Below are 19,296 nucleotides of genomic sequence, written 5' to 3' on the forward strand. Positions count from 1 at the left end.
AGCCGGGACCCTGGAGCCCCCTCGGCCCGGCCACCGCCCCCCACTTTTGTCCTGGCCAAACCCCCATCTTTCCCCAGCCCTGCACCTCATCCTCTTACCCTCATCCCTTCCCAGGACAGGAGCCCCTGACTACTCAGGCCTCCGCCATCCCGTGTCCCTGCCTGAGTTACTATTTGCTGAGACCACCTTTCTCCTTCTCCTTAGACTCTGAGCCCTTGTATTCTCATCCCTAACCAAAGACCCTTTTCTCCCTGCCACCCCCTCTCTGTCTTTCCCTCTCTGTCTTTCCCTCTCCTTCCCATCCGCCCTAAGCCTGAACCCCTCTGGGCTCCCACATCACCACCCCCACTCCATCCTGAGCCCTCTCTGTCCTCCATTCCCTTCGGCACCCTCACCCTCCCTCCACTCGCCCCCTCCCTCATCCTCTCTGCAAACCAAACCGCCCACCTCTGGGAAGCCCACCTCACCCTCCTGCCCACTCCCCAAGTGGGAGGGAGATTTCAGGGTGGATGGCATGGAGTAGAGGACTCCTGTGGAGTGCTAGGAGAAGGTGGAGGGGCTTTCTTCCCTCTGCCCTGTGACAGCATGATGACCAGATGTGCATGTCCCAGTGTGGTGGGTGGCCGGGAGATGGGGGTGCCTCCAATGTTCATGATGGGTTTCTGGGAGAGGTGTGTGTGTGTGGGTGTGTGTGTATGTAGCATATCCCTGTGAGTGTGGGGGAGCCTGGATTCCCTCTTTCCTTCTCTCCTGGAACCCATAGCTGGCTTTGGGCAGAGAGTGCTGGGCAGGGAAGGTAGAGCAGTGCTGGAAGTGTTGGAGGTTCTGGCACCTCCAAACACACACTCACGCATACACAGCCGAACACACAATGGACCCTCTCTCTCAAGACCCCAGCAGAGCTCCCTGCTGAAAGCCCTGGCCCGCAGGGTCTGCAGACCTAGGCCTGCCCTTGTAGGGAAGACCTCCCTGTCCAGATCCCGCCTGCTTCTCCCCTCTAACAGTACAGGAGGGGGGCTCCACGGTCCTCGAGTGCTGCGTGAGGGCTCGGAGCCTCCATTTCCTCATCTGTGAAATGGGGTGACAAGCACAGGTGGGGACTTAGTTTTCATGGGAGCCATACATGTGGCTGTGTCATTCGCAGGCCCAGAGCACACACCTGAGGGTGGGGTGCCTAGACTGGGGCTTTGAGGAGGTCCTCGGGTGCTCTGATAACTGCTCCCCTTTCTGCCCCAGCCACCATGGCTCCTGCCCAGTACCCCAGACTCAGGGTTCAGCTAAGGGAGGGGGTGATGTCGAAGAAGGCATCCCCAGCTGCTGCTTTGGCTTGTCACAGCCCCAGGTGCCTGATAATGGATGCCTGCCCCACTGCTTGGAGGGATGTGTGTGTGTGTTGGGAGGAGGGGGCGGGGAGGGGGGAACCAGAGGTGGAATGGTCAGAGGTGGTGGTGCCTCCCGTCCTGTTTCCATCAGCACGGCTTAAGGAGTCCGAGAATACCAGGAGGAGCTACTTTGGTCTCTAAGCTCAGGCTGGGGTTGGGGAGTGGGGGCAGGGCCTATTCCCACCCCACTCACCCCCATCCCTGCCTGACGCAGCTACTGGTTTTCTGAGCTCCTGAAGACCTGCTTTCCACTCCCCGACCCCCTAAAAAATCTAGCCCTGCCCGCGGCTGATCCAGTTGCCAAACCTCCAGGTTCCCTTAGCAGACACCTCCATGCAGACTTAACCCAGTCTCCCTACAGAAAACCAGGGCCCTCGAGGGGTTCTGGGAGGGGTGCAGTGGTGTAAGGCATGTGGCTGTGTCCATGGGACACAAATTCTCAGTGTGTAACTGAGGGTACAACTGGGTGAAGCCCATGGACCAATGGCTCTGGGAGTGCACCCCCAAATATGTGGACGGATATGAGCGAGAGTGTCCACATGTGTGTGCGTGTGTCTGTCAGCATGGCCGTGGGCAGGCTGGCGGCACAGAAGGGAGAGTGGGCGGCTGCTTCCGTGAGGGTAGCTCGGAGGGCCTCTGCCAGAAACATCCCTTCCCCACCCCTGGATCCCAGCTAGATGGGGGTCTCCTCCCTAGGGAGGAAGAAAGAGGGGGGCTCTGTTTCCCAGGCCTACCTCGGGAGGAGTGGAATCTCAGTATCAGGTCAGGAGCTGCTGGAGGGCACCTGCTCCCCGGGCCCAGGGCTGACTTGACCCATCTCTCTTCTCTGCAGATTTTCCGTCGTGCGGACAAAAATGGTGAGTTTCTCTCCCACACTGTCCCCTGAATGAGGGTCTGGCTCTTTCTATCCTGAGGCTTCAGGGGAACAGATCAGGGGTGAGGGGTGGATGACCTTGAACTGAAAGGTTTAGAGTACAGGTCTCTGAAGTCCGAAGGCCTCTGAAGTCTGAAATCCTGGCTGTGCTCTGTGCCTCAGTTTCCCCTCTGTACAATGAGACTCCCATAGTTCCTACCTAGTGACGATGCCATGAGGATTCAGTGAGTTGATGTCTGCGATGCCAAGATGTCCTGCCCATGGTAAATGCTTGGTGTGCTTTAACCCTTATGCAGCTAGGCTGGACCCGCCCCACCTCACTCTAGACCAGGAGGTCGGCAAACTGCAGTTCGCGAGCCACATGCAGCTCTTTGGGTGCGTTCAGTCTCAAAAGTTTGCCGACCCCTGGAAGAGCCAATCCTGTCCCTCACAACAATTTAAAAATTATTCGAGAGCCATAAATATATTTTTACATAATCACCATTATGTGAATAATATCCTTTAAACATTTTATAAATGAAACTATGATAGTTTTATTTTCATTTTCAATTTTACTTCAGAGCTACATGTACATACCCAAAGAGCCGCATGTGGCTCGCCAGCCGCAGTTTGCCGACCCCTGGCGGCTCTTTTCATCTCAAAGGTTTGCCGAACCCTGCTATAGACCCTTCACAGGCCCTGGTACACTTCCGCCTCATAGCCACCTGCTGCAGTCAACTCCATAGTGGCCCAGAGAGGTTAACTGACTTGCCCAGGGTAGCCCAGCTGCGAGAAGGCAATCGAGGCTGTGTCTCAGACCCCGGCCCTTTTCCCCACGTCACGCAGCATCCCCAACAATGTGAGAAGCACATTATTTTGCCAAAGAATTCATGACACTCTACTTCCGACTGCTTGGAAAGGCTCCATCTTGCAGGAGGAAGGCCAAAGGCCTGAAGATAACCAAATTTAACGAGGCCCACCTGAGGCTCGCAAGTGTAACGAAGCAGTAGAACTTCCTGTAAATACTGTAGTCATTATTCTCGGGCTCAAAGTGACTCTACATGGACTTTAACCAACGCCTATTCCCTCTCCAGGCCTCAGTTTCCCTATCTGTAAAGTGGGGTGATAACACTTAACCTGCCTGCTTCCCTGGGTTGTTGGGAAAATACAGAGAGGAGATGCGGGGAGAGATGTTTTCAGAGAGAATTAAGCAGTGCTCAGTATCTATTTGCTCATTTGTTGAAAAAATGCCGGTTGACTCTCAAGGCCCATGCTGGGGGGAAGGTGCGGAACAGATAGTACCTGCCTTCCAGGCCCCCCAGCTTCCCCGAAGCATCAGGTGCCAACACCCCCTCCTCCCCGTTGCTGGGAATTACTGTTGAACTTCACCCCTGTGGGGTTGGGGGGGTGGAATATGAGGCCTCACGGGATGGGAGGAGATACACAGACCTGGGCTGAAAGGCAGTGCCCAGGGGTCTCCCTCCACCTCACCCCCCTTCTTAGGGATGACGATGGCTCCTCCCAGGCCTTTTGGGACAAAGGACAATCAGAGCAATTCCATATGGAGCAAGGGGGAAGAAGAGGGTTGTGCTGGGGGGCAGGGACTTTAGTGGGAGGCAAGAAATGGGGGCAGTTTCACAGCCTGAACAGTGTTAGAGATTAGAATGCGGTTAAGGGGCTTGTCCCCTTTCTAGCATCTTCCTTATGCAGCCAGCCTGGGGTTGCGTGGCCATGGCTGGGTGCTGGCCAGGCCCCTCCCGCAGATCGTGACGCCTTTACAAGTGGAAATTGGGGCTTGTTTCTGTCATGGGCCCAATACCCACCACACAGTAGGTCCTCAGGTAATGGATTTATTCATGGATGAGAGTGGGGCTGTGCGGCACTGGGGTGCAGCAGCGTGTATCTGGCTGGTCTCCACGTGTGCTGCAGGGAGTGTGTGCGCCCAAGTAGATGTGGCGTGTGTGTGTGTGTGTATTGTGTGTGCACACACACTCATGTGCAGGAGTTTGTGGATCTGAGTGATGTGCCTCTGTAACTGTTGCTGTAGGTACCCAAGACTGTGTGTGTGCATGTGTTTCTGATTGTGTGCTTTGTAGGGACTTTTGCAGTGTGTGTGTATGTTTCCATGCACCCGTGTGGGTGGTGTGTGACATCCTGGTCTCCATTCAGGCACAGATGGGCTTTCATCTTCCTTATCAGAAGGCCATGTTTCTGCCCCCTGAGCACAGCTGCAGGCCCCTCGACTTCACTTCTGTGGTCCCCACAGAGGCAGAGCCCACTCCGCCTCTCAGGGCCTTAAGTCTTACTGGCCACCAAATGGCCGTGGGGGGTTGTCACCAGGGTTCATTTGTGTGTGGGATGCGGAGCCCTTGGAGGGGGGGCGAGGCCCCCTCCTCTACTGCAGAGACTGCCTGGGTTCAAGCCCTTTCTCAGCCACTTCCCAGCTTGGTGACCTCAGGCCAGTCACGAAACTCTTGGGCCTCGGTTTCTTCATCTGTAAGTGAGGATAATGAAACCAGCACCCAGCTCAGAGGGCTGTTGTGAGGATGGAGAGTGGAGCTCGGAGCTGGCATGCTGTGATGAATCAGTGAGTCCTGCACCAGCTGATGAGTATCGAGCGCCTTGGAAAATGGCCTTGGTTGGTCAACAGGTGTTTGGTTCCTTTCCCATGCTGCACGGGGTTTCTGCCGGCTGCTGGAGGCTGCTGGCGGCCATTGGGCATCCGTTAGGCACCAAGACTCTCACAGACCTTCTCATTTGGTCTTCACTCTGCTCCTACTGGGATAGGAAGCACCATCCCCTTATTACAGATGACAAAAGCAAGGCTCAGCGATAGCGCGTGACAGACTGCAGACATTCGGTTGAGGAGGGGGCAGGTGAGCTCAGATTCAGCCCAGCACAGTTTAAAAACATTGTGTGGGCAGGGAATGGTAGTAATATGGACGTCGGGATGAGTGTGGGTGTAGACATAGAGACGCACAAAGGCACGCACATACATGCACACTTGTTGAACACAGGCTTCCATGGGCGTGAGGTCCCTGCGGGTAGAAGATGGGAGTGTGGTCTCCAGCGAGGCCCTGGGCTGAGAGTTTGAGAGGAGTACTGGAGCAAGGGCTGGCTCGTCCGCATGGCTTCTAGGACAGAGACTTCTTCACAGAGGTGGAGACGGGGCATGGCTCCCGTGGGGCAGCTAAGTGAGGGTCCTGCCTGGCAGCCCGAGTTATGAAATCCAGAGGGTGGTGGCTGGTGGAGGGGTGGCAGACTGCACTTCTCTCTGGGGATGCAGACACTAGCAGCCTTCTGGCATTTGAAAGGTCACTGCGAGGACGACTGTGAGGCTGAGCTCATGCTAATTAGAGAAGCCACCTGCAAATGGCCCACGCGGGGTCCTTGCGGGAAGTGGAGGCGCCATGCTCTCTGGTCTAATTGGGCAGGGGCCTGGGTGGCGAGGTTGCTTCCCTCATTAGCTGATCGGGGTTCATTAGGTCTGTGGTGGGACAGTCAAGGTAAATGTCAGCCAGGAAGGCTTTGTGCTCAGGAGGCCTGGTGGGCCTCTCCCTGCCTGCTCTCCTGAGTGCAGACGGGACAGGGATACCCAGACAGGCTGGAGGAAGTGGGGACAGGGAGACTCCTTAGCGCTGCCCATGGCAGACATGACTAATCAATCAAACATGTCCACTGAGTCTGGACTTGGCCTCAGCTTTTCCTTGCAGCCCTATAGCTGGGGGTCTTGACACAAGACCCTGCCCCAGGTTGGGTTGAGAGCATAGTGGACTCAGGAGCCAGATGGCCTGGGTTCAAGCTCCAGCTGTGGGGCCTGGGCAAGTCCTTTGCACCGCTCCGTGCCTCAGTTGACTGCTCTGTAAAATGGGGGTGAGGGTCATACCTGTGCCGTAAGGTGTGGTGAACCTGTGTCTGCCATGACTCTGCATCGTGGTTTCTGGTTTTTATCACCAGTCTTGCCAAAGGGAACTTGGAAAGTCCCCGCTTGCACAGAATACAGCGCCACAACTTAAGAGTTTACATATTTCACAGCTGGTATCATGCACTTTTCAGGCTTTGTTTCTGGGGTTTTTGTGTGTATGTACTAAAAGGACTCTTGTTCTTGAAATTTACAAATGTATTCTCCCTCTGCGACACTGAAACCCGGGCCAGGACGTTGGAGGCATCCTGGGATGTTGCCCCTAACCCGCCACGTACATGCCCATGCTCATGTGTTAGTAATCTTCCTCTCCCAGCCCCTGATACTTTATGGCTGATGGAGCCTCAGAGAAGACAGGTGGAGGGGGTGAGGGTCTCCCTCCCTCTCCTGAGCTTGTCCTTTTGCCCTCCTCTGAGCTCCCGCAGAGCTGCTGGGAGCAGAGATGGACACTCCAGAGCCTTTAAAACGTAAGCGTGACTTTGACTCTGGGCTCAAGTAGATCAGCCACGAATGGTTAGGCGAGTGGTGCCCTGCACAAGGGCACCTACCTGAGGAAATTGAGAGCCTCAGATCCCGTGTGCACTCTGCTCCTAGCCCATGCGTCCTGACGCTGGGCGACGTCCCCACCACCACCGCCGCCAGGAAGGCTCATCTGTTTCTAATCCACATGGAGGTGCCATGTGGACTCACAGGGGCTTTGATTACAGGCTGGCTGGAAATAGTGGAAGGGGGTCTGCATAGAGGGGCTGTGGGGCTGTGAAATGCCCTGGGCTGGCCCTTCTCCCGAATCTCCACTGCCTCCCATCTGCTTCCCTCCCTGTAAGGAGGAGCAGGAAACTAAGATCCTTGAGGAGGGCGTGGTGGCTGCAGAGGGTTGGGGATCAGCTTGCAGGAGTTTGCCGAGCAGCTGCGCAGGTGGAAGGAGCTGAGGGCGGAAGCTTGAAAACTGAGCCCCTCCCTCAGTGGCCCCCCTGCCCCCGCCGGTAAGAGCTTCCGCAGCAGTGCTGGTGCCGGGGCAACTGCAAGTAGGGGGAGAAAAGGTGAGACAAAGGGAGGGAAGTGGGGGAGACAGGTGGCATGCATCAGCTGTGGGGCCCCTCTTCCAGAGCCACACTCCCTCCTTATCCCCATCCTAGAACCACAGCCCCCAGCCCTTAGGAGGGCTGGCCACTGTTGGCCCGGGACAGGTACCTTCTTTCCTAGTGGTTTGGCATCTTGATGGCCATATCTGTGGCATGGTGAGAACTCTATGCCAACTGTTGGCAGCCGTCATGTCAGACCATGCAAAGATTTGGGCCCAAAGTTTGCCAAGTGGATGGGACAGAGTAGAGAGGGGTCACTCTCTCTCCCAAAGTCAGAACCCGGGTTGCTCACTTTGGAGATAATTCAAAAGTGGGGGGATTATCTGGGCATTTGGAAGCAAAAGAGAATGGTCATCAGACTGCCTGGCTTTGGACCTAACCTCTGACAGGTGTGGTACTACGTAAATAGTTCCTCCCCCCAGGTGGTCACGCGAATTCCCCCAGGTGAATCAGATGTGAGAAGATTGCCAGACAGGGGGCAGGTGCTCTCAGCTTGTTAACTGTATGCAGCGTGAGCCCCAGCAGACTAGCTATAATACTTCGTGTTGTACTTGTTGATTTGGGGATTATCTCTAAATAGGCGTTTATGTGTTGGTTTGGGAATTTGCTGGATGAGTTAGTGATTCTCTATGAACTGGAGTTTACTGGTTAATCTGGGAATTAGCTGAGCAGGCAAGGGTTATGTGGGCTGGAGTTGATCTGTTGGTTTGGGAATTAACTGGGCGGGCAGGGGTTAGCTGCCAGGACCTTATCTGTGAGTTTGGGAATTGTCTGGATTTAGGGATGTCCTAGCACTCAGACACCAGCTGCTCTCCGTCCTTCCTCTCTTCCTTGCAGATGATGGGAAGTTGTCCTTGGAGGAATTCCAGCTCTTCTTTGCAGATGGCGTCCTCAACGAGAAAGAACTGGAGGATCTCTTCCACACAATCGACTCTGACAACACCAAGTAAGCTGAGTCCTGGGTGCTGGCATAAGACGCCCAGGGTCCGAGAGGAGGCACGTTCCTTCTCCCCCAGGCCAGTATCCGCTGTGCATCCCCCTGGAGGGCAGGGACCCTGAAATTCCCCAACTCGCTAAACTAAAAGTAAGAGGCCCCACTGTCTGGGGTGAATCGGGAATGGGCAGATTGACACCGCGTTGGCAAGTTGGTCTTTCCTGAGCACACGTGGCTAAGCAGGAAGAGACCCTAGGTTTTGCAGGATTTACATAGGCTAGTGAGAGGGGAAGTTGGCGGTGATATCACCCTTCAGCTAATTCAGTCCAGTCCTGACCCAGGCCACTGTGCATATTCCCGGTCCCAACAGTAACTCTGCCATCTTGATCCTCACTGGATCACATCTGAAACCAAACTGTAACCGAATATTAATCCTAACTCTACTTCGTAACCTTAACTCTACTTCTAAGTCTGTACCTGATTAAACCTTTTCTCCAACCCCATCACTTAACCTGCACCTCAGAATCAACCAAAAACTCAGGCCGCAACCCATCCTTAAGTCAAGTGTAAATTCGACTCACACTTGCCCCAACCTGAATGCCATCCTGTCCCTCTCCCTGGAGTTCCCCAAGTAGGATGAACCCCCTTCTCCACCTGACACCTGCTCACCTTCCTCAGGCCCACTCTGGTGATGAGGAGCAGAGTTCCTGGGGGGCTGCTTGGGGCAGATTTGAGAAGTTGGAGTCCCCTGAGACAGGCTAGAGAGGGTCTGGACAAAGAGCTGCCACCAGGCCCATTTGCAAGGGACCAAGCACAGTGGTGGCCTGGACCAGAGGTTGGGGCTGAGGACCAAGGAGGGGCTGGTGGAACAGGTCTCCTTGTCCTGGGAAGGCCACTTGAAAGAAACAGCTTCCTGCTGCAGACGCCAGTGAAGGGCTTTGTATCTGGAGCCAGATGGAGGTTTCTGAGAGGTTGCTGCAGCCCCGGGGGTGCTTTGATTATTCATTCTCATTTGGTGCTTTTGTATCGGGCCAGCTGGGTGGAGAGAGAAGGAGGTGCTGATTTGAGAGTTTAACCATGAGAGTATGTAAGCGGGGAGCAGGGTAGACCCACCATTGTAGAAGGTCAAAACTAAACACCTTTAGGAGTCTTTTCTCCCACATTCCCCAGAATGCAGCTGTAACCATTTGCTCCTGGGTATGCTAAATAGGCTTTCTGCCCCCAAACAATCCACCCGGGTCAGAAAGATTGGTGAAATGCTACTTTTAGCTCAATGAAACAGCTTCCCTTCTGCAAGACTTGTCAGAACTTTTACTATACGATGCAAATTAGGGGAGTCCCCAAGCCAGAGCTTGCAAAGCCTCTGAACCCAAACCGAATCCGCCACGGGAGTCTTTTCCCAGAAGCATCTTGTTGAACCTGGGCTGCACAGAACACACTGTTCTAGTCTAGCCCCCTCCTCTCTCAGTGAGGGAACTGGGGCCCAGAAAGGGAAGGTTTTAGAACCTCACAAACGCTTAGGTCCCTCGGCGCCCACCCCTGGCACTCTCCTCCATTGCATCTCTGCTCTGAGGCTGCTGTGTGCACCTTCAGCAGCATGGCTGGCATTCTCATGCTCAGTCTCCTCCAAGGAAGGACGGGATTCTTCTCCATCCACACTGTAGGAATGGGGATGCAGACCTTTGGGCTGGGGTGAGAACAGGGAGGGCTGTCCCAGGGCCTGGGTCCCAGGACCCAACAGGCAAGAATGCCCCGGGGCAGCGTGTCACGTGAGAGCTTTGTTTCAGCCTATGATAGTCATGCCCCGGCCCCCATCCCTTTCCTCTCCCTTTTCCTGGGCCCTGCCTCAGCCCCATCCGTGGTCCCATCTGCTCATGCGGTCAGTAGACTTTGGGCAAGGGTATGGAGTAGCTGGCGTGGCGATGGGGTCAAGACAGAGGTGCAAACATGGATGCCTGCTCGGTCCTTCAGAGGGGACGGTGCCATTTAACTGCTGCAATCTCACCTGTAAAGTGGGGTCATGGTGTCAGAGCATAGGATGAAGAGAGAAGGCATGGCAGGTGTTTTACCTGCTGTATGGGGCTGTGCGTGCTGCGGAGGGAGGGCAGGGGTGGGGGATGGGACGGGCCTGCCTCTGAGTCCCCTTCTCCCTCGTTCTCTCTGCAGCCATGTGGACACCAAGGAGCTGTGTGGTAGGTGCCCAGCGATGCAGGGACCAAGGGTGGGGTGTAGGGGGAGATGGGACTGGGGAAAGGCAATGGGGGACACAGGTAGTGTTGGTGGGAGGGCTCAGAATCTTCCTATGACCCTGACCTTTGCTTCCTCTCCCCCCAGATTATTTTGTGGACCATATGGGGGACTATGAGGACGTCTTGGCCTCCCTGGAAACCTTGAATCATTCTGTCCTAAAGGCCATGGGCTACACCAAGAAGGTCAGTGGGTGTCGGTAGCCTGTGGGGGTCCGAGGCCTGAGTGCTGGTTTGGTTCCAGATTTTCTCCGGGGCCTCCTCAACCAAGCGTGCCTGGATTTGTGATGACAGGTGTCAGGTGGGCTTTGCTTGGGGCTCTTATAGGGAGCTGAGGTAAACTGTGAAGTGAGTAGAGCGGCTCCGTGAATGGCCACCCACCCAGGGTCTGATGGCTGGTGGGGAGGATGCCCTTTCCCAGAACTGGGCATGGTCCTGGGACGGAGTCCTGGAAAGGGAGCATCAGGCACCCCGCGCCCTCCGGGGTCCTTGGACCAGTGTCATACCTGATGATCTCATGCCCTTTGACAACAGGGTTACGAGATGGGAAGGGGAGGGTTCACACATCTGACCTTGACCAGGGTGTCGGATGGTGTCTGGTATGAAAACACATGTCCAGGCTGGGAGCCTGGAGCTGGGCATGGGAACCATCAGGAATGTTGGGAGGGGCAGAGTGCAGGGACTCCTAGCTGTCCTGGAGAGAGGTCTCTGATGTGGCTCCAAAGTCTGCCTGCAGTCCTGTCACCTCCTTGTTTGCATTTATGGCCTGGAGGAGGACAGAAGGCAGGGAAACAAGGCAGGTTGTGGGCTGGGTATCATTGTACCTTCTCCGTGATGGCTTGGATGCGCATAAGCAGCCCATCCCCGAAGCGTCATCTCCCGCCTCTGAGTCTATACTCCCACTGGGCTGGCGTCTTCCAGGGGCTAGGCAGGGTGCATTCCTTCTCTGCATCCACGGAGGAGAGACACAGGAAATTTCCTGAGGACCTATGATGGCCAGTTTCATCCTCACAGCAACCCTATGGGTGGCTACTCTCAGTTCCCCCATTTCATAGATATGAAGACAGAGGCTCTGAAGGGTAAACCTGCAGAGTCATAGCCAGACAGCCATGCCTGCTGGTTGAATCAGGGACCTGCCAAGAGGTAAGGAGCACAACATGGGACTCCAAGCCCTCCCAGGGGTGACTGCAGTGTCAGTCAGCCAGGCGTAGGGGCTGCTGCTTGGGCACAGTGACCAAGGCACTCAGGGAGGGAGCTGGAAGCGGGCCATGCTGTGAGGGGCACCTAGACACCCAAGGTACCACAGCCTACCAGCAACCGTGAGCGACCAGTGGGAGCTCAAAAAAGGCCGGCCCCATCTGCTGGATGAGGCCAGGGACCTTAGCCAGTAAAGTCAGCCAGACCTGGCTGAAGGACCCCTAGCCAATCACTTCCCTTCCTAAGCCTCAGTTTCTCCATCTGTGGCATGGGAGCATTCACCTTACAGGGTCCTCATGAGAACTGAATGAAGTAAGGTCTCTAAGCTGCTTAGCACAGAGCCTGGCACAGAGTAAAGGTGACTACTGGTTCTTACCATTAAGCTCCTGTTGTATGCTCAGGCATAGGTGAGACCAATTCTGGACGTTTTTTCAAATGCTACTCAGTTACTGCTCTGCGGTGTATTAGAGAATCCCTTTCTTCCCATTCCCAGAAATATTATATAATAGCTGGGCCTGACTGACCCTGCGCTCTCACTACCCACATCCCCGTTTCTGTCTGCATGTCATGCTATTTTGAGTCTTGGTATGTTAAAGTCTATTTTAATAACGTGTAAAACCGGCGCTCTTTCATGGTTCGTCCTTGTAGACTATTTGATATTTGAAAGTATCAAGGCGGATGGGGAATTAGAAGGGAACATGGAAGACCCCAGACTCTGGAACCCCAGTCACCCGGACTAGGGTGTCAGCCCTTGGCTCCGCTTCTGATCGGCTGTGTGAGGTGCACCATATGCCCACATGGGACCCCTCATGATGGAAACCATCTCCTTGAGCCTGGGTTTTCTCATCTTTGAATGGGGCCACTGCTCAGCAATGTTGTCTTGAGCCGTTGATAACATCCATAGTTTCTCCTTGGCCTTTGGTTGTAATTGTTCAGAGACGTGACCTAATTCTCCATCCAGGGGAGGATTTTAACTCCTACCCATATAACTTGGACCAGTTCTGGAGATTTTGCTCTTAGAAATCATGCACGTGTGATGTTCAGTGAGTGCAACCTTTGGTGCATTTTTAATGGTGGTGGTGATGGTAGGTGTTGCAGTGGTGACTAACTAGCATTTCTTTGTCTTGCGTATTTTCTAACCACCTTTTCTTTGTAGAAATGCAGCTCGTTGATTATTTCAAATGCATCTCTTGCATCTGTTGATGCTCGTTGACGCGTTTGCTTTGGTCCATATGCGGTCATAGCATCAGTTGTGAGCCACTGTCGTTCTCGTCTTCATTGCTGATACGTGATCCTCCCATTTCTTTGCTGTGCCCTCTTGCATTTCCCCCAAATCCTAAAACATTAAAATGGTGCTAAGTCAGGCATCTTTGTTTTGCTCCTGATTTTCAAGTGCGTTGCTCTAGTATTTCTCCACTAATTATAATATTAATGCCAGCTCTTAATTTAGAATCTTCTTCAGCCTGTTAAAAATTATTTTTTGCATTTCTTTTGTTAAATCCTGTCTTCCGAGGTGGTAGTGAGTTTTTTCAAATGCCTTTTTGGTCATTTTAAAATGATCATATGATTTTTCTTATGCTACTGATGGGGTGGAGTCTATTATTAGATTCTCTCCTGTGGAGTAATCCTTAGCTTCCTGTGATAAACCCTAATTGGTGCATTATTCTTTCATCGCATTGTTTAATGCTTGTCACTAGCTGAGCTTTTGATCTCTGTCTTTATCAGGAATTGTGGATTGATGATAGTTTGGGAATGAATTGTAGGTGGTTGTGAATATTTTCTGTGTGTGAATCAGTAAGGCTTCGGTCGAGGTGCTAAACAGGCAGGGATTATTTTAATAGTTATTTTAACGTCAATCCTAGTTTCACTTAAGTTTTTTATTTTTGTGTTCATTTTATAGTTTTAAACAAAACTATCGTGGACATGATCAGTTTTATGATCAATTATGCAGTATGTTCTGATGATTTTTAAAAAAAATCTATGATATTGACACAAAACAGGCACTTAATGCAGATTAAGTTCAATAAAACATCTGCTTTATATAGCTCAGCTCAGTTCTTGTTTTAATTTTTATCCTGTTTTGCTACATTTTAAAAACTTACATTTGACTGAGTTTTACCCATTTTAATGAGATGTTTCTTATAACCTGCCCCGACACATTTATTTAAATTTCACAGTTTTTTTAACTTTTCCACAATGTATTTATAATTTTTATCATTATTATTTTCTTCCTCCTATTTCCTTAGGTTTGTTGTTGTTGCTATTCTTTTTCATGTGTGAAATAGAATGCTGAAATTTTTTTGATAATAAACTTCGAAATTTTAAACATTTGTCTTTGAATGATAATTTCACTGTAACCATAGATTTTAATATGTAGTATTTTCTCTCCTAGTATTCTCTAATAGCCTATGTCCTTATTCATTTCTCATTTCGTGGTGTTCAGATGAAACTGAATGACCAGTAAGGTTTCCACTGTATTTTTTTAATGTGTTGCGATTTCTTCGTTACATATTATTTGATTTGTTTGTTTGTTTTTTTGGGTTTTTTGTTTTATTTTTTAAAATCTTATTGGGGAACAGCCATGGTCATTGGTTACACATTGCTTTCATGCTACAATGGCATAGTTGAGTCTTTTAGGGAGGGAGCAGCTCACAGTGGCCCATGCGGGGATCGAACTGGCAACCTTGGTGTTATCAGCACCACGCTCCAACCAACTGAGATAACAGGTCACCCCTTGATTTGTTTTTATAACTATCTCATGGATGCTTGGGAAAATGGGGATCATACTTTCCGAAGATAAAATTTGAAAGTAGCTATCCTATCTTTGTTATGAAATCTATGCTTTTGAAAGACAACTTCGTAAAAAGGTAAAATCATGTCTCGTGTATAAAAGTAAAACCCACACATGTCAAAGGCCTTACTTAACTCATTCATTAATGTGAGACCAGTTAAGATGTGACAAGTACAAAATTCAAAGGACACACGCCGAGTATACAGGCAACCAGGAATTTTGAAATGAATTTGTGAGTAAATGCAAAATTGGTCACTGCCCATGGAATTCTGCCAGACAAAATTCATATGCATTTCTGTGGGTGAGAATTATTTGTATTACTATCAGTTTTTTTTACTTCTTAGAGTTTTTAAAGTAAACAAGGAAAGACCTAGATAAACCAGAAGGGCATACTAGACAAGAAATCCAGTGATCATTTTTGCCCATTTTAAAGACTTCCACACTTTTTCCTCCCAGTGCCTTTTGCATCCCTATTTATTATTATGTCCTGGTGCCCGCTGTCCTATGGGACAGCGATGAGCTAATATCTCACGCTAAATTGTTTTGTCGTTTAATCTTTATATCAATGTTTTTTTTCCTTTCTATGTTTTTAGCCATGTTGTTTGATGCCTTTCTTATACTATTTTTATTAAATAGTGTAGCCCTTTCTTATACTATTTTTATTATATAAATGGTACATATTCAATAGGTAAAATTTAGGAAGTAGAGAAAAGGATAAAGGAAAAAATGTCAAATCACTTCTAATTCACACTCTCCCTAACCACTATCAATGTTTTAGTTTATTACCTTTGAGCCCTTTTTATGTGTATTTCTCTACTATATTATGGCTCTGTGTACAAAAATGTATTGTCTGCTTTTTCCCCCCCCTAAGATTTCCACAGACGCTTTTCCTGTGTTATTAAAAACAGTTCAGAAGTATCAGTTTAAATATTCTTATTTAAATGTACTTACCATTCCTGTGTTCTTGGGGCGTATTAGATTAGATTTCCAGGTTTTTGCTATTATGAATAATATTGGGACATAAATATCTGTCCACATTTTGCGTTCTTTCTTAAGGCTAGATTACCAAAAGTGGAGGATTACTGGGTCAAAGAATAAGAGCGGCGTGAGGCTCGCAGTAGAAGGCAAAATTGCTTTCTAGAGTGCTTGGACCCATCTGAATCCCTATAGCCGTGCTTTGCAATATCCTCTCCCACTGCACGAAGACTTAATAACGTTATGTCCTCATGCATTATGCCTTGTGTCATTACGGTCTCATCCTTCTTGTGTGATACGTTCTCATTTATATTCTACCTTGATAGTGATATTGCAGTTTGTCCTGCTCGTTTGATCAAATTTGGTTGCAGAATCTTTGCACAGACTGGTCTCTGTCAGTCCTTTCGTGATGCTTTGGTTGAGCTGTGCTTCCAGCTGGATCTCATTTAATCAAATCTGAGACTGTGTCTTGACGTGGGGGAATTTAGGCCGCTTTTCTTTATTGTTAGGATCTATGTGGTCTGACTGCTGTCATCTTGTATGCACCCCGTGTTTTTATGCTGCTTCAGTCTCTGGCGTTTTATCTTGTAATGGTCTGCTTTGTTTATAGCGTTGATTGTGATTTCAAAGGGGAACATTCTAGGTTTTCATTCTCCTAGTGGCCTCTAAACCAGACACTGTTAACAGCCATAATCCTAGTTTTAGACCTAGCTAATAAAAACACTTCCTAGTCCCTTTTGTGGAATTAAAGGGATTTTTAGATTTTCGGCTATTTTTTTCCATACTTTCACCCTCCTTAGTGACTTAATCCAATGTAATTAAAATTTCACGATTAGTGATTCATGTTTTTTAATCTCCTGACATCTGTAGCCTTAATGCTTAATTTTTAGGGTGATCACCAGCTACTTTACAGCTTCCCTATTGAAGAATTCTCTCTCTGATTCAACCCTCGATGATTTGGGAGAAATTCCTAGGCATTCTTTGCAGGAAAGGTGATCATCTGATAAAATGTCATAGATTTGCAGATTTCTGAGTATCTCCCTATTATCCTGCAGACGAGCAATTTGCCCACGTCTTGCAAAATTCCTAGATCTAACCCTTTTCCTCTGGAATCCGTGTAGCTGGTCTCTCAGCTGAGGCATTGACGATGGCAGAGGAGAAACCTATAAAAGCCACATTTTTACTCCTTTGAAAATAAGTTGTCTTTTTGGAATTCAAGTAACAAGTTCCACTTATTGACCCGACACACCCTGAAATTACTGATCTGAGTGCTTTTAACACACTTTCTTCAGCTCATTTCTCTGCTGGATGGCTTCTAGCAGCCTTTCTTTTTTGCGCTTACATTGTCTACCACGTTACGTCTTCTTGTTCGATTTTGGCCATTCATTTGTCCTGAGCCCATTGATCACGAGATTGTATGTGAGTTCAGTTGTCTGCGAGGAAGGCTAATCGATAATTGCAGTACATTAGGCTACCAAGACTCACATACTTTCTGCCGCAAATCCATTCCCTGTCAGGCTCTCCAGAGTGCCTGACCTGATGGTGGTTGGCACGGGATGTCCACCTCCACACCTCCCCATCTGTGTGTGCCTCTCCTTTTGGCCTGTCTTCACCCCTCTCCCTCTTTCCCTGCTCCCCACCCCTGCCTTCATTTCTCCATCTGTCTCTAGCCATGGTTCCCATTGGGCAATTATTGTTAACTAATTCCCAGTCAGAAGTGATGGATGGTTTAATTTGCTTTCCTTGAGAGCCCTGTGTTCCCTTGCCTGGCCAGAAACTGGGCAGAATTCCAAGGTTCCCTGGGGCAGGTGGCTTTGGAAAGTCAGGTCTTGGCAGAAGAGACCAGAAGAACAGCACAGGATTTGTGGGTCCAGCACCTCCCAACTCGGTGTCACTTTGTTATGATCCTCAAGTGACCTGGCTAAACCGGGGCCTTCTCCCTTCCACTGTAAAGTCTTTTGCAACCAAAAGAAATTCAGTTGGATCTAGAAACCTTAAGAAATGTCTTCGCTGCAGTCTCTTGACAAAAGGGGAAATTCTGTCTCACATCACAGAGCAAAACTTGTAGAAAACGCTCTTCATCCATCTTTTCTCCAGAGTTCCTCTCCTCACAGCCTCTAAGTCTCCCTCACTCAGTTCCCCCACCCCCCAGATTCCCCTCTCGCCCCTTCCTCTGAGGACTGAGTCTCAGGCACTTTCCTTGGGGAGCCAGTTTAAGCTCTCTGGCTGCTTTTGATTTTTGTTTATCATTCCTCTGAGTAGCAGCGTGAAGGCCCAGGGGTGCAAAGAATCCTCCTTGGAGGAGGAATGGGGCAGAAGAGCTGAATTCTTCTCCCCTAATACTTTATCCCTGTCAACAAAAATATTAAGAACAATACCACTAATTACTATCATCACTACCATCATCATCACCACCGTCAACACCACCATCTTCTTCACCATCTTTCACTATCATTACCACCATGTTCATCACTTCATCGTCACCATCTTGATTATCACCACCGTCACCACCACCATCATATCACACTACCATCATCACCGCCATCACCACTGTCATCACCGCCATCGTTACCATCACCATCATCATCACCACCGTCATCTTTATCATAGCAGCTACTGTGTATTGAGTATTTGGTATGTGACAGGCACTATGTGAGCGTTCTGTATACATTTTGTCATTTAACCCTCACTATGACCTTGTAAGATAGATAGCGCAGCAACTCCTGGTATGGCCACAGAGATCACAGGGCAAGTAAGCGGTAAAGCCAGGCTTCAATCCTTGGTCTCTGAGTCCACAGCCTCTACCTAGCCTCCAAGATGCAGAAGGCAGTGGAGTGGGGTCCCACCTTCCCACTGCAAGGGAAAGACACCGACTCCAGGTGTCCCCCCAACTCTGTGCCAGACCCTACACCCAAGCTCCCTCCCAACCCCTTTACTCTTTGTGCCGTTCGCTCCCCTCCACAGGTGTACGAGGGCGGGAGCAACGTGGACCAGTTTGTGACCCGCTTCCTCCTGAAGGAGACAGCCAATCAGATCCAGTCCCTGCTGAGCTCAGTGGAGAGTGCTGTGGAGGCCATCGAACAGCAGACCAGCCAGATCCGGTGTGTCCGGGGGACCTTGCTGGGTCACATGGGGGTATGCCGCACACGCACACGTGCCAACTTACTGCTTGGTAGGGACATTTGTGAACTTGAAAACTGGTGGCCTTGGGCAAGCTGCTGCACCTCTCTGTGCCCCCATTTCCTCAACTGCAAAATGGGGACGATTATATACCTACCTCCTCAGTGATTGTGAAGATTGAATGAGGTCATCTATGCGTAGAAGAATACCCAGCGTGCATGCAGCACACACATATGATACATACACACGTACGGTTACGATGATCTCCTAGACTCTGATCGGTTTTGCCCCATCCCCATACTGCTCACATTATTGTTTGCCTAAGACTGTTCCATTGCTTGACTCATTTTTGAAAACTGGAAGTAAATTTTGGAAACTGCATGTGGTTACCACAATTGGAAAGCAAGCATCATATGCCCTAAATGGAGTAACTGTTAAACTCAGCACCTGCTGTTGCCTACAGTCAGCTGGGATCCCGAGGCCTGCTCCCTCTTTGCTAGAAAGAGCCTGGGGAGGCCGCAGAGAGGCGTTGAAGACCGAGTAGTGCCAAATCAGACTTCCTCAGGATTGAAAGAGACGTGAAATGGAGTGATTGTCTCACAGTGTTATTCAGTGTTATTTAAGGCCTTGTTTGCATGTCCTTGAAGCCCTGGAAAAGCACTTGAGGTCCCCCGCCCTTTGCTGGGGGGTGCTGTGTGGAGGCACCGAGCCTGGCATCTAGAGGGAAGTATTTCTCCTTCGGGCTCAGCAGTGCCAGCTCTGGGGGGGCCACAAGCCCTCGCACTTACTGCCCC

The 19,296-nt window shown here is 50.3% G+C and overlaps 2 protein-coding genes across 5 annotated transcripts in view; one reads left to right on the plus strand and one right to left on the minus strand.

Annotated features, from left to right (window-relative positions):
* The first annotated feature begins 1,842 nt into the window (after positions 1 to 1,842).
* Positions 1,843 to 19,296, plus strand: part of NECAB2 (N-terminal EF-hand calcium binding protein 2) — a 28,287-nt gene continuing 10,833 nt past the window's right edge. For all 4 annotated transcript variants that reach the window (XM_019635203.1, XM_019635205.1, XM_019635204.1 and 1 more), the window contains exons 1-5: positions 1,843 to 2,239; positions 8,077 to 8,185; positions 10,340 to 10,365; positions 10,508 to 10,605; positions 18,347 to 18,483. In XM_019635203.1, the coding sequence (XP_019490748.1) occupies positions 1,858 to 2,239; positions 8,077 to 8,185; positions 10,340 to 10,365; positions 10,508 to 10,605; positions 18,347 to 18,483 (752 nt within the window). In that variant the 5' untranslated portion in view covers positions 1,843 to 1,857. The remainder of the gene's footprint in view (positions 2,240 to 8,076; positions 8,186 to 10,339; positions 10,366 to 10,507; positions 10,606 to 18,346; positions 18,484 to 19,296) is intronic.
* The window catches only part of SLC38A8 (solute carrier family 38 member 8), a 48,720-nt gene continuing 37,628 nt past the window's right edge, over positions 8,205 to 19,296 (minus strand). Inside the window, exon 14 of the transcript XR_002123089.1 lies at positions 8,205 to 9,208. The gene's annotated coding sequence lies outside the window, so the exon portion shown is untranslated. The remainder of the gene's footprint in view (positions 9,209 to 19,296) is intronic.

The sequence above is a fragment of the Hipposideros armiger genome, unplaced genomic scaffold (assembly GCF_001890085.2).
Source record: "Hipposideros armiger isolate ML-2016 unplaced genomic scaffold, ASM189008v1 scaffold_19, whole genome shotgun sequence".
Classification (NCBI taxonomy): Eukaryota; Metazoa; Chordata; class Mammalia; order Chiroptera; family Hipposideridae; genus Hipposideros; species Hipposideros armiger.